Source organism: Hemiscyllium ocellatum, chromosome 3 (assembly GCF_020745735.1).
Source record: "Hemiscyllium ocellatum isolate sHemOce1 chromosome 3, sHemOce1.pat.X.cur, whole genome shotgun sequence".
Lineage (NCBI taxonomy): Eukaryota > Metazoa > Chordata > Chondrichthyes > Orectolobiformes > Hemiscylliidae > Hemiscyllium > Hemiscyllium ocellatum.
In genome coordinates, this window is record NC_083403.1 from 32,012,171 (window position 1) to 32,026,800 (window position 14,630).

General features: G+C 40.7%; 1 protein-coding gene across 6 annotated transcripts in view; it reads right to left on the bottom strand.

Moving 5' to 3' along the window:
• The window catches only part of sobpa (sine oculis binding protein homolog (Drosophila) a), a 433,378-nt gene that overhangs the window by 227,394 nt on the left and 191,354 nt on the right, over positions 1 to 14,630 (bottom strand). For all 6 annotated transcript variants that reach the window (XR_009646484.1, XM_060849365.1, XM_060849357.1 and 3 more), the window contains exon 4: positions 7,824 to 7,975. Coding sequence is in view for 5 of the 6 variants with exons in the window: in XM_060849365.1 (XP_060705348.1) it covers positions 7,824 to 7,975 (152 nt within the window). In the remaining variant the exon portion in view is untranslated. The remainder of the gene's footprint in view (positions 1 to 7,823; positions 7,976 to 14,630) is intronic.

Sequence of the window (14,630 nt, forward strand, 5' to 3'; positions counted from 1 at the left end):
AGAGGTGGCTCAGAAAAGGCTCACAAGGCTGATCCTAGATGTTAAAAACTGAGTTGTCAGAAGAGGGAAAGGTATTAAATAATATAAAATAGCATATACATAGAAAAGGTAGATCATTAAACGAAATTACAAAATTGAATATTGGTGAAAAAGAAACATACTCTCGAAGCATTTCATCTTACAATTATCAAAACTGAACTGCAAGAACACCAAACTTCAGAAGGAAACTACAATTTATTCTGCATGAGAAGAGAGTAGAGGCTGATTGACACATGGACTCTGATTGGTGGAGGCATTGCGATAGAGAATGCTTGAATTGTGAAAATAGAGCAGGGAACACAGATTCAAAGTTATTAAAGTCCACATTTGGACTGATGTTAGGAAGTTTGATTTTACAGAGCAATCAGTACATTCAATGGAATTTTCAAGGAAAGCAGTAGAGGGAAAAGTGAAAAATTATTTAAGAAACAATTGAAATTGAAGATAAGTCAAGGTAACTCTTCCTCATTCATTTTCATTTGTGAAAGCAAAATTAAAATATTTTTCCCTTAAATGTTACCTGGAAAGCGTCTATCTAGTTTTGTATTAAGTTTTGTAATAACCCTAATAGCAGTCCTGATGCGTCAATAGTCTTATTATAAGAACAGTGTGGCACATTTCAACATCAAATCCAAAGATGTGTAAGTTAGGTGAATTGATCATGCCAAATTGCCGATAGTCGTGGGTAAATATGGGGAATAGGTCTAAGTGGGTTATTCTTCAGAGGGTCAGTATGGATTTGTTGGGCCAAAGGGCCTGTTTCCATACTGTAGGGAATCTAATTCTAATCTCAGAGTGAGAGTTTATATCTTAATAAACTCAGGAAACTTGGAAAATTGTTATTCCCATGGGCACGTAAATTGGTTAAGAGCAACAAGTAATCTGAATGCTATTATCTTGTTTTTAAGAACATTAACAGAAATAACTGCTAGTGTCCCGTGCCCAAGTTACCCTTTACTTGCATGTGGAGAGTACATGATCTCTGACCAGCAGCTCAGGACCAGTCCCTAGACTGAGAAGACCCTCTGAATCTCCTCGTTATATTTGTCACACAGAGCACCCCGATTGGCCCAGGTGAAAAACCCCAATCAGGGATCTCATAGTCGTTCCAAATCACTACACCCTCACCCCCACCCCTCCCCAAACGTCCAGGGGTATACACCTGTTGTCTCTCTTGTAGCTTCTCCTGGGATGTTTTCACCCCAGGCTGGGTTCCTCTGACTCTGGCAGAGACACGGGCAGCGTGTACTGGATCGTAACCCGTCTCCTGTGCCTAGAGCAATCCAGGAGAGTTTCCTCCTCTTCTTCATGAGGTAACAGTATCGAGGCTGCAGCCATCTCGAACGCTCAGGTTTCTTCGTCGCTAAACAGAGGGGGAGAGTCCATGGTTTCTGACAGGCCTTTCCTGCTGTTGTGAGGGCCAGGAATGTTTTGCTCCTGTCCCATTTGCTAGGTAATTGCTTTCAGATAATCCACGTTTGTTCAGAACCACCTCACCTACGCGAACGTTGATGTCATGGGTCCTGACCTCGTCTTGATCTCGCATTGTACCCATGCTGGGCCATTTCCATGCTTGACACCAGACTTAGTCCACTGAAGTAAATTATGTCTCTCATGTAGAGGAGGCATGAAGCAAAGCATACTGGGCCCCTCAGAGCAGTCAGGAAGGCTGTCAGAAACTGCAGGTTATCCCCCTCCGTCAAGTGTTGTAGAAACCTCAAAATCCAAGATGGATGCAGCTTTGACACTGTTACCACCTGAAGAGGAGGAGAAAATCCTCCTTAGACACTCTGGGTTCAAGAGACGGACTATGGTCTGGTACATGCTGCCAGTGTTATTCTTTATTTATGTGTGTATGGTACAGCTCAGATCGAGTCCCTAGAAGGAGATGCCCTGAATCTCCTGTTTACATCTGTCAGCCAGGGCTCCAAATCAAGGATCTCATTGTCAACTGACCTTGGTTTCAAACACTATATCAATTTACTTGCAAACATCCTGCTTTAAATCAAAATCAAAAGTTTTATTCTTTCCAAAAAAAATGAGCTATGGAATTTTGCAAAAAAGATCCACTTTTGAGGAAAGTATTAGTAATTTGGATCACGTATATCATTACGTCAACTGACTGTAATCTAGGTATAGTCCTCTGACTCCAAACTCAGAAGACAATAAGAACTGTATTAAACATGTCAGATGGAACTGAATACTAAACCTGTAAAGAATGTGCAGCACTGATTCATTATGGCTTTTTAAAACTACCTCTTACATTGTCTCCCTTACTTCCCACTGATATCAAAAGGATGTGATCCCTGATCCATTTTGCTCCACTGATTCTAATATCTCCAGTGGGACCAAAGACATGAAAAAGAAATTAAACGTTAAACAATAATAAAATAAACGAGACAATATAATCTTTTCAAAGGGACTTAAAGTTTAAAATTCTAACGTTGCAGGCTGATTTTTGACAGGGTGATTTCTTTCATATAGCAGTCAGCTTTTTAAATAACAGACAGAGAAAAAGAAACAGACTTGAAAATCCAGGGAATCCTAAGAAATCAATTGGGCAGAGTTAAGGATTGACAATTTCACAATACATTTCCCCTCCTGAAATCCAAACCCCCCCCAGCCAAAGAAGATGAGGAGTTTGGTGATGAAATGGGGAACAATTCCTTGGTGCACTTTGTACAGGCTTCTGCTTCTGCTACCCCCAAGTGCACAGAGGTTACATGGGAATAGTTAGAAAATAAACTGGAAGCTCAACATGGTGTTAGGTCAAGTGGCGTTCAATCTTCCCTCCTTCTACTTGCTGTGTTTTGTTCCTTTCCCACTGACAGCAGAAGTATTTGTTTGATCCACACACTTGTGTGCATGTATAAACTCCTGCTTGTTTTACACTCTGATGCTTCCATTAATGCACCATACTAAAGATTTGTGAAACCCTTTTCTATTCAACTTCAAGAAACAATGCAATCAGCTGAAGAAATCTTGGTGTGGATACTTAGTAACTGCCTGATTTCAAGAAATGCAGATTCATTGATTGGATTTCCTTTTCTACCATTTCTAAATAACTTATTAATATTGTATTTGAGCTGACAAAACTGGTTATAGTTATAAGACAGCTGCTTTTTCACAGAGAGTTTGATAAGTGCAGTCTGTGAACCTCTGTCTGGATGTAAGTGGGATATTGGTTATAATTCCCCAAAGTTGGGCCATCCATACTGTACTCTGCTTAGACAAAAGCTGAAGAGAGCTCACAACTGTGGTTAGAGAATGCTCACCATGCTCTTGAAGAGAAAGAACCTGAAAGGTGTCTTGCTGGAAAAGTACTATTCTCAAGAACAAATCAATGACTGGCTATAGCTGTGGCTGAGACAGTGAGAGACAAGGAGAAAACCAAGTTTCCTGTCTGCACGGGTGCACACCAGCGATGGTCTCCTTAGCTCACAACCCAGAATGTGTTTAGCATTTCCATAAGAATTAAACAGCAGCAGGGATTTTCTTATAAACTTGTCAAAAATAAAACAGGATAGCAGATGCTAGAGTCATTTTAATTAATTAAAATCATGTGACTAATTGGTCTCTGCTAGTAACTGCTTCCTTAACACTAATGGGCAGCTGTGTTAAATGAAGCTCAGAGGATGCACATACAAGCCTAGGATGTCAACAGCTGTGCTCAGCCCATACCTACCGACAGTACATATAGGTCCTATAGAATTGGAAAGTGAGGCAGTTTCAGACACTGAAGGGAATCTTCAAAATCCTGTTGCAATATCCACTAGCCTGCACATCAGCTAAAGACCACTTAGTTTCATTTGTTTTTGCTGCTAATGTCAGCATTAAACTGATTGACCACAAAAGTCACATCAGTCAACACAAATTCAACAGCTTCAATATTCTCAGTAATCCGATCCTGGGTGTGTGTGTTCTTTTTTTAAGTGGCACAACTACACTCAATATTAATGCTTACACAGACTTGGATAAATAACGTGTTGAGTATTCTCCAGCTAAACAAGATTGAGAGTTACAAATCATGAGGTAAACAAGCCATTCAGCAACCCTTCCTTTTTTACTCATCCTCTTCCATTATTACTTCCCACTGACATCAATAGGATGTGATCCCTGATCTGAATGGTCCCACTGGAACTATTAGAAGACATGAAAGAGAAGTTAAACTACACATTGTGTTGTTTCAGGTTATATTAAATATGAAGCTGTATCATTCATAATGAAGCTTTTTTACTTGGAGCTGCACAGAGGGATGGAGAGAGGAGCAGGTTCACACAAACACGAACGAAAGTTTGTGATGCAGCAAAGAGTCACATTTGACCTGTGTATCCAGTACCATCCTGTTTTTCTGTTATTTCCCCACTTCATTTGGAAATTCTTGCTTCTCAAGCAAATTCCATTCCCTTCCATGTCATCTAATGTGTCCAGTGATATTGTTGCTGTAATTTTTGGGCGGCACGGTGGCACAGTGGTTAGCACTGCTGCCTCACAGTGCCAGAGACCCGGGTTCAATTCCCGACTCAGGCGACTGACTGTGTGGAGTTTGCACGTTCTCCCCGTGTCTGCGTGGGTTTCCTCCGGGTGCTCTGGTTTCCTCCCACAGTCCAAAGATGTGCGGGTTAGGTGAATTGGCCATGCTAAATTGCCCGTAGTGTTAGGTAAGGGGTAAATGTAGGGGTATGGGTGGGTTGCGCTTCGGCGGGTCGGTGTGGACTTGTTGGGCCGAAGGGCCTGTTTCCACACTGTAAGTAATCTAATCTAATCTAATTTTCAATGTACTGAATGTTCCCATGATTTAGTTATGCTGATCAATGGTTAAGTTTAATGTACCTCACCTCCTAAATTTGCAGGCTACATATCATTGAAGTTCCAAAAAGTGAAAAAGATACAGATTTATGTCTTAGGAAGCTACTTCCTACATTAGATTCCAAGTGATCCTTGATATCAACTTTACTAAAAGAAAGAAAATCCAAGGGCACGAAAAATTACCTTTTGTATCTAGTCTCCCTCAGCTGACAGTACAATGGGATGAAATATCATAAAAGCAAGCCATTCAACCTTTTGTGCCTTTGTCAACTGTAAGAAAGAGCTATCTAATACGTCCCTTGCTCAGAACAGAAGGGTCACTATACTCGAAATATTAACTCTGCTTCTCTCACTACAGATTTACCAGACTGGCTGAGTTTCACCAGCTATTTTTGTGTTTCAGATTTCCAGCATCTGCAGTTCTTTATTTTTGTCTAGTTAGTTCCATCACGCCTGCCCTTTCCTGATTGCCCTGCAACTCAATCAGCCCCTGAAAAGCACACAACTTGTTGAATTAGCAACAGTGTTTACAGTGCTGTGTGGCAAAAGCAGAAACTCCACTAAACATGTTATTTTAAATGACAAGGTGTGTGTAAGTCAGCAGTTCCTGCTGTGTTGCCCACACAGTCTGGTCTCCTCTCAGACACGGTTTCTTCTTTTAGAATGTGAGCATTCAAAACATAAGAATCTGACAAAAGATTTGCAATGCTGGGAAGCAATGATTCGTCTCATGACTGTGACAGCAAATATATTTTTCAAGCAAACAATATTAAAAAAAACTAAGACAACTGAAATCATAAAAATTCAGTTTAAACGGAATTGGCTAGCTCACTTAATCCAAGACAAAGCCAAGTGCTGCTAAGTCAGAATTCCATAAGCTGACTGGAGTTGAGAAAACAGTTATTTAGCTGTTAGGAGGTAATCCTAATTTACTTCTAAATCAGTAATATATTTCCAAAGTCATTTTGAAAAGACTTCCATGAATGAAGATTCTTTTGAAGTTCAGAGAAATAAAGGCATCTTCTCTCACATGGTTTTCTTTAAATAATCATTTTCAGCCTGATTGCACTTAGTGCTGTGAAATACTAACAAGAAAAATGTGTATGCCAACTGTACCACTACAGGTATTTATAAACACTCTTAAAAAGCACTGTACTTCACTGCCATCACTCCCCATTCAACAAAAGTATCAGTTTGCAAAGAAAGTACCCCAAAACTGAAACTGTTACAGACCAAGACAACTTCCATTCTTTGAAGCAATATACAAGCAATGAAATCAGCAAGGTACAGGGCATGCATTGAAGAAAAAAAACATTTGCATGATAATGCTGCGTCATTATTTCAGAGCTATATTTTCCAATTCAGCAGTGAACAGTGAACAAGCCACAGAACAAATGGTGCACACTTCCATCACAGGCACTGAAAGATATGTGAGAGCAAAGGAGTTGTGGTACTACTGCAAATCTAGACAAGTGCCTTTCAGCAAGTTGCTGGCAAACTTTCCAAGTGAAAAGTAAAAAGCCCCCCTCTTTCCTGGTTGTTACAACAAGCTTCTGAAAGCATCCATAACCCACAGCCAACAAAAGTTCATGAATCTACATTGTCTAGGTAAATCAAAACTTGGTGCATTAAGTTTAACAGGATGCAGTTGACTGTCATAGCAATTTGATGTTTAAAGGCAAAAATCATAATCACATTTAGTTTTGCAATGTTGGAATTTTGGGCCTGCCTGTTTAGTTACTGAACCAAATAGGAGCTCATTGATGGTCAAAGAAAAGTCAATGTGAACCCGTTTTAAGCCAACAATTGAGACAGAGTGGTGAAATCAGAATTAACTTGCAAGCATTTTGAATACATTTATATTTATCACTGTGTCTGTTATTTTTGTGAGATTGCACTAATGTCACACATTTAGTTGAGTGATTCACAGTTATTGACTTCTGGAAATCCTCATGAGCTGGATTAAATATTAAAATTAATAACCCACTTAAAGGAACCCCTCCACTGTACATCAATCTTTTGAAATAAACAGCACTTTCTCCACTCTCTTTGCTTAATTATATTTCACATGTAGGTGACACCAATATTTCCACACAGACCTTTTATACAAACATGAAGGACAGTTTCATTTCTAGAAACTAGCAGCTCTTTCAGCAGGAAAGTTTGGACAGATACTGATGAACGCAAGATTGATGCAATGGTGCTCATCAGACTATTACTGTGAATTCATGAATCAACATTTAACTCCTTTGAGCAATGAGTATCCTTTACAATTTCCCAAAAAAAAGGTGCATGTAACACAAATAATCACAACATGATTGCCTGTCAAATTCCAATCCTAAATTCAGCAGAATGTCAGCAATGTATGGAAATATAAAACAGTCTTTAATTTATAGCACCCATTCATCTACAGTGAAGCAGCAGACAGTTTGCAAGTCGAGGTACTCAGCAGCTTTATTTCGAGTGAAAGGGAATAGCAATGCAAGCACAGAATTTGCTTTCTAAACTGCCTGATGGATATTTTTCTCCCCATCTTGAGCCAAGCTTTCCCAGGGTACAGCAGGGAGTTTAAGAGGGGGTGTTGGGGTGGGATGGGGTATTGGGGTGGGGCGTTGGGGTGGGGTGGGTGGGAGGGGAAGCAGGATGGGTAAAAGTTGATGCTGTCCACCTTTGCCTTTCCAGACCAGCTCCTTTAAACCTTCAAGACCAGAGCAGTGTGCTTGTTAAAAAGCAAGCACCACCAGTGGAACAGGAGGGCAGAAGAAATCACACAAAACATGAAAATCAAAACACAAAATCTAGTGCAGAATTACTGTTGCAGTCCTCAAAGGGTTGATTCTGATGGTAATGAATCCCTCTTTGCACCCCCCATCCCATGTAAACAACTTGTACCGATGGACTCGGAATTGCCCGAGAACAATGTGAAGTGAATATCAATTGTTGGGAGAAGCTCTCTTCTCAGGTTTACTTCTTACCTTGTTACGCTTGAAATAAGCCCGTCTGCAAGCTGCAAAACACTTCTCACTGCAGAAACATTTCACCTCGCTCCCCATGCTGAGGGAATAACGCTTAATTCCCAGCTTCTGGCACCAAGCACAGACTATTTGCACATTTATCATTTCATCATCTGAAACACAAAAAAAAAGCATGCAAAACATCATGAGGAAAAGTATCATCACTGTGGGACGACTTGCCCAATGCAACTCATTCCATTCCTGCCGCAGCACCCTGCATCATCTCCTGAATCAGAATACATAGACTGTAACCTCTCCAATCCAGAAGGCTATTATTTGGAAACATCAGTTGTCCAGATTTTTTGTTGCGCACACACAAGCATCTTACTGCAGAATATTAGTAGAATACTTTGCGAGTGACAATATTTTCATCAGTAAAACTTTGCTTATTACTGCTTTTTGCATTGTTATTAAAGTTTTATTACTGTTGTATACTTCCAGGAAATATTTATACTTATGCGATTTCATTGTTGGAACATTTGTGATTGAGTACACGAACATGATTCTATAGTCCATAAAATTATGAAATTGGGAAATGACTGTCACACCATTCTGGACTGGAGAGGGTTAAACTGTGCAGGTTTTTAAAAGTAATTTTGATGTAAGTAATGGGTTCCTACACAAATTCTAGAACCCAGTTATTCTGAAATTCAGGGAAGAACAGAATCGTTTGTCTTTAACATAATGACCCATGAGACTGGCGCAAAGTAGAATTTCAAATTATATCCCAGCAATAATCATTCATAAACTTCTCTTTATAGCATTAAAGCAGCATAATTTCATAGTCTGTACATGGCTTCTTAAATCTACAGCATAAGAAAAGTTAATAACCTCACAATTCCTACATATAATATTAAATATAATGCTATTTTTTGAGTCATGAATGATTCCAGTTAGATTCGATCAGGTGAAATTATGCCGAGCACTGTTGGCATATGGATCTTCCAATGCATCTATATGAAATGTTGTCGAGTATTTTTTTTGCCAAACACATTGAACCATTTAGTTTAGAATGATTTTGTGGTTAAAAAGCATATGACGATTTTCTTACAAAATACAAGAGTGCTGGACTGTTGGAGGTGCTGTGTTGTGTTGTGCATAAACCAATAAACCAAAAATCTTTTGAGTGTTCCGGAAGGATACCACAGCACCATTCAAAGGAATACAGATGAGTTTCTCCTGGTATCCTGGTTATTATTTATCCCTTGGCCAACACTAATCAAATGAAATTCTTTGTGAGGTCATTACCTCGTTTCTGTTTGTGGGAGATTGCTATATACAAGTTAACTGCCACGCTTCCTACATTACAACAAAGACTGCACAGTATCTGTGTTGCATTACCTGCTAGGCAATTTGGGGCATCCTAAGATCAAGAAGGGTGCTATAGAAATGTAAGTTCTCTCCTGCTTTTCTATGATAATACTGCAGTACATAATTACATTCCAAATTATTTATGAAACAATATGTGAATACAAAAATTGATAAGATGGATGACAGGATCTTTTTTCCTTGGGTGGGGGAAGTTCAAAACCACGGGGCATATTTTTAAAGAGAAAGATTTAAAGAGGCTATGAGGGGCAACCTGTTTACACAGAGTATTTCGTATGTGGAATGAACTACAAGAGAAAGTGGTGGATGCAGGAACAGTTACATTTAAAAGTCATTTGGATAAGTTTATGAGTGAGTAGGACTTGTAGGGATATGGACTAAGCATAGGCAGGGGGACTGGCTTAGTTTGGGAACGTGGTTGGCATGGGCTAGTTGGACCGAACGGTCTGTTTCTGTGCTGGATGACTCTATGTGGGCAGAAAAAGATCAACTGGCCTTTAATTCTGCCCTGTCCTGTGAGACTTCAGAACATTGTGGTTTAATCACTTGTCCTTAACCTTTGTCCCCATCCTTTTATTTCCCTAGAAGTCCAGGTGTTGATTGTGTAACATCTACAGTGCAAAGGCCACACCGTGTGTGTGTGTGTGTGTGTGTGTGTGTGTGTGTGTGTGTGTGTGTGTGTGTGTGTGTGTGTGTGTGTGTGTGTGAGGGGGGGGGGTGCACGAGAGTGAAATAGAACTATTGCAGACAATTATTATGATCAAACCATGGAAATAGATATTTGCTGTTAGAAGTAACTTGTGATGGATATTTCTCTTTCCCATCATTTCACAAGGATCTGGAAATTAAAACGATTTTCTGAATTATTAACCAAAGTAAGGATGTTAGCAACCATTGTTTATTTTAAACAAATAAAGCTTGGCATATGAAGAGAAGGTGAGTATTTAGCACTGACATCTTTAATTCATCACAGTAAGCAAGGTTCCATTTAAAGAATGAATCCAGTGCTGTGGTGAGCCAGCAGCTAATGCACTGTGAGCATATTTCCCAGCTAATCAACATGAAACAGCATTAAAGTATTTATTTGGCTGCACACTCACAATTAAATTTTACATTGTCATATCCAGTTCGAGTCAATGTCATACCCTCTCTCGTTACACCATCTGGTCAAGTGACCATGAGCCCAAAATTGGATATTCGAATTTGATTCACAATTGGAGAAATTGAGCTGAACAGAAAATTGGCCAAACGAAATGAAACAGCAGCCAGCAGCTATTGGCGACAAAGAATAATGGAAACCAAGGTCAAAGAGACCAGAAAGGTTCAAGGGGAACCAGTTACAACCAAAGGGGTGTGCATTGAAGAAATTCCAGCTGGTGCCTGTGGCCCTGCACTTTACATCTCCACATGGCCACAGACCATTCTGGAAGATTCAAAGTGAAGGGGATAAAAACATACCCCCTCAGCAAAAACTCACAGCAAGATCAGGGCAGAAGGCTGTGTGGCAACCCAGGAGGAGCCAGGAGAAGCTCTACTTCACCTGGGAGACCCACCTTCCTGGAAGGGAGCCAGCCTTGTGTCAGAGAGGAAGGAGATTCCACCAACCCAGCTCAAACATGTGGATCATTGCAGGTAAGATCCTATCTCAGACAGATAGAGCTAGATAATCAGTATATACTATGGGAATTTGGGAAATGCTTACATGGTGGTTTTAACGAGGAACATTTTATTAATAAAATTGAGTTGAACTGCAAACTGAATTCTGTGTCCCTTTGTCCACCTCAGTGACAAGAGTGTTAGGTAAAGTGTTTTTAACACGTAAACTGGTCAAAGTGTCTAAGGCACAACCAACACCCCTGCAAAACGGCAGCACAGTGGCTTAGTGATTAGCACTGCTGCCTACAACGCCAGGGACCCGGGTTCAAATCCCACCTCGGGCAACTGTCTGTGTGGAGTTTGCACATTCTCCTCGTGACTGTGTGGGTTTCCTCGAGGTGTTCCGGTTTCCTCCCACAGCACCAAAAATGTGCAGGTTGCATGAATTGGCGAATTGGCTATGGTAAATTACCTGTACTGATAGGTGCATTAGTCAGGGTGGGGTTGTTCTTCAGAGGGTCAGTGTGGCCCTGTTGGCCCAAGGGGCCTGTTTACACACTGTAGGGGATCTTGAAAAAAAGGGCTGTTAGGCTGATTTATTTTCACAAGCCAATTTGTGGATCAGAACTACATGGTCTGTTTATCTTCTTAACGTAAAAGGGTTATTTCAAATTCACACTGCTGCATTATCGTGTTAAAATGCTGAAGTGCTGGTTTAAGGTTGCAGAGCACAGCAGATGTTGGTATAAGAGTCCAGAAAGTTAAGTAGCAGACTTTAATTCAGAGAGAAAATGCTTAAATTCTGGCCAATCAGTGGAAATATTTATTCTAAATGGATGAGCTTGGCCATTCCCGGCCTGAACTACCAGATAGAAACCTTTCCATTAAAGGGAGAGCAGATGGCTTGTGTGTGTGTGTTTCTCTTCTATGGGGGATTTAAGGGGATAAACCAGTGCTGTCCATCTTTCACTGTGCAGCACTAAAGAACAATGCTTCAGGAATAAAACAGAATGTCCTGATATCTTGCTCACAAGCCCAGCAGCATGGAAACCATTCTATTCTGGGAAGGATAGAGTGATCATATCTGTTCTGACCAACCCCAGGTTCAAGCTGAATTCAGCAGAATCTTAACCTACATCGCAGTCAAAACATTACGGGTGGACAGGTGGGAAAGTGGACTTAAGGCAGCAGTTTGAGCAAATATGATCTTACGGAAGGTGGAACAGCCCCACGGGGCCAAATGACCTATTTCTGCTCCTAATTTGCATGTTCTTCATTAATGGTTCAGTACTTCATCAAATTAACATTAATTGTTTTTGCTTGAATGTAATTCTACATGTGTGCAGCAATTTGAGAAAAAAAGAACTTTGTTTCATTTCTAGGCTTTCTTGAGGCAAGTTAATTTTATTCTCAGGTTGTTAGTTTTCCACCCTCAGTCTAATACAAATAATCTGTTCGCATGTTCTCTCAATCCTCTTCTCTCAGCGTCTATGGATAACACACAGCATTCTCATCCAGGGAAAGCATCATGTGACCAGATAGTTATCCTGAGACATGGGCGGTCTTGATACCTTTGATGAGATAGGAAGGTGGCAAGTGCAGTGATAACAGGCAGAGTCTGGCAAGGCAAGGCCAATTATAACACTTCACAAACAACCGGAAACATCAATTCAGCATGGAGCAGTATAGCAGTGCTTCAAAGGAGGCAACACAACACTGATGATGTCACCTAGAACAGGGACAATACGTCTGCTAACAAACCTACAAACTTGGCGAATAGACCAGCAACGAGTCCAACCAGCTCCCAGTCTACAGATCTTCACAAAAACTTTAAACTTCATGAGCAATATCTCATTGTCTTGTCTAGTAGCTGGTCAAGAGGTCAGCTTGGCTCATGGAACTGATAAAAATCAGTGATATCAACTATTGGGGATGGTCCCCCAGAAACACGTATGTTGATTGATTGACTGACATGAATATCACGTCTGCTTCTCCCCTCAGATGGTGCGCCACGTGCTGAGTGTTTCTACAATTTCCTGATTTTAATGAACTAATACAGAATGCTGAGGAGAAAGTGAGGACTGCAGATGCTGGAGATTAGAGCTGAAAATGTGTTGCTGGAAAAGCGCAGCAGGTCAGGCAGCATCCAAGGAGCAGGAGATTCGATGTTTCAGGCATGAGCCCTTCTTCAGGAATGCCACCTTGTAAAACTAAACCCCCCAATAGAAGCAACAAAGTTAGGGCTGCTGCCTACAATCACATGGGCCATTTCATCTCTAAACTTGCTTCTGGCATTTAGTATTCAGATACATGCCTATTCAGCTGCCTCCTGCCAGGAAAGGATGTCAGGCACAGCCTCAGATACCTAGATAAGAATACTCCCCATTGAGCTAGCAGTAGCAAAGATCTATATCTAACACATTAATCTGTTTTTCCTCTTTTCAGGTTCTGAAACTCTGACATCGCATTCACAGCATTTTCAACTTTTACTTATTTCCAAGTTTATCTTCCTCTCTGCATATTCAGTTGAACTCTGCTGCCTATTAGGATTGGAGAAACGTGAAAGCTCTTTGTGGAGGAGATGTTTTGCTTGTTCATTATAGGTGGTGGATAAGGAAATCTAACATTGTACAACCTTCAAGGACTGCGAGAATTTATCAGGACTTTTGTTTTATTGCTGAAAAGAGATTAGATTAGATTAGATTAGATTACTTACAGTGTGGAAACAGGCCCTTCGGCCCAACAAGTCCACACCGACCCGTCGAAGCACAACCCACCCATACCCCTACATTTACCTCTTACCTAACACTACGGGCAATTTAGCATGGCCAATTCACCTGACCAGATATGCTGCTGAAATTTTTCATCTTTCACGCATCAGGATAATTATGAGAATGTCAAATTTCAGATTATCAGAACAGTTTATACAACAAAACCAAAGGGTATGGATTCATTTGTAGGTTGACTCTGACCGGCTGGGGTGGTGCTATGGAGAAAGCAGCAGGCATCTCAGGCTCTTGGGGTGTTTTTAAAAGAAAGCTTGAACATGTTCCTTTTGTTTATAAAGAAGGTGTCTGTGTATGTGAATGTAAGTCATGTCCAGCAACAGTAAATGAGCTATTATAGGAACTCAACTGATTGTCTTGAATTGGTTGTAACCATTGCTATTAAAATGTTCAAGCTTGTTCAATAAGTACCACCCCATTGCAACTGACAGTCAATTACATATTTGGGGCTTTGTTAGTACGGGCTAGTTGGATATGTTCTGTCCACTGCCTGTTATGAACAGCTGAATGATTCAATCAACCAATCATAGGCTTTATGAACCCAATGTTTGAAATGTGACACTTGTGTGTCCGTTTGAGTGCCTCCTTCGGCAATCTGACTCTCCTCTCAGAAATATACAATTGTTTAGCTAAAAACTATGCAGAAGTGGATATTGCAGATGGGCCGGTGAAGGGCTTTTGTCCAAAACATCGATTTTCCTGCTCCTCAGATGCTGCCTGGCCTGCTGTGCTTTTCCAGCACTACTCTAATCTCAGCTGAAAACTGTATCCACTGCGGGTCAGGATTGCAAATTCTATTTTGAATTGCAAACCCACGATCTGTGAACTAACAAGGGACCTTTTGCACTTGTGAATCATAGAACAGAACCCCTGCAATGTAGAAGCAGGCCATTCAGCCCACACCGCCCCCTCTAAAGTGCATCCCACCAAGATCCTCTCCCCTACTGTCCCCGCCCCACCCCTGTAACCCCACATTTCCCATGTCTAATCCACCTAGCCTACACATCCCTGGACTCTGGGCAATTTAACATGGCCAATCCACCTAAGTTACACATCT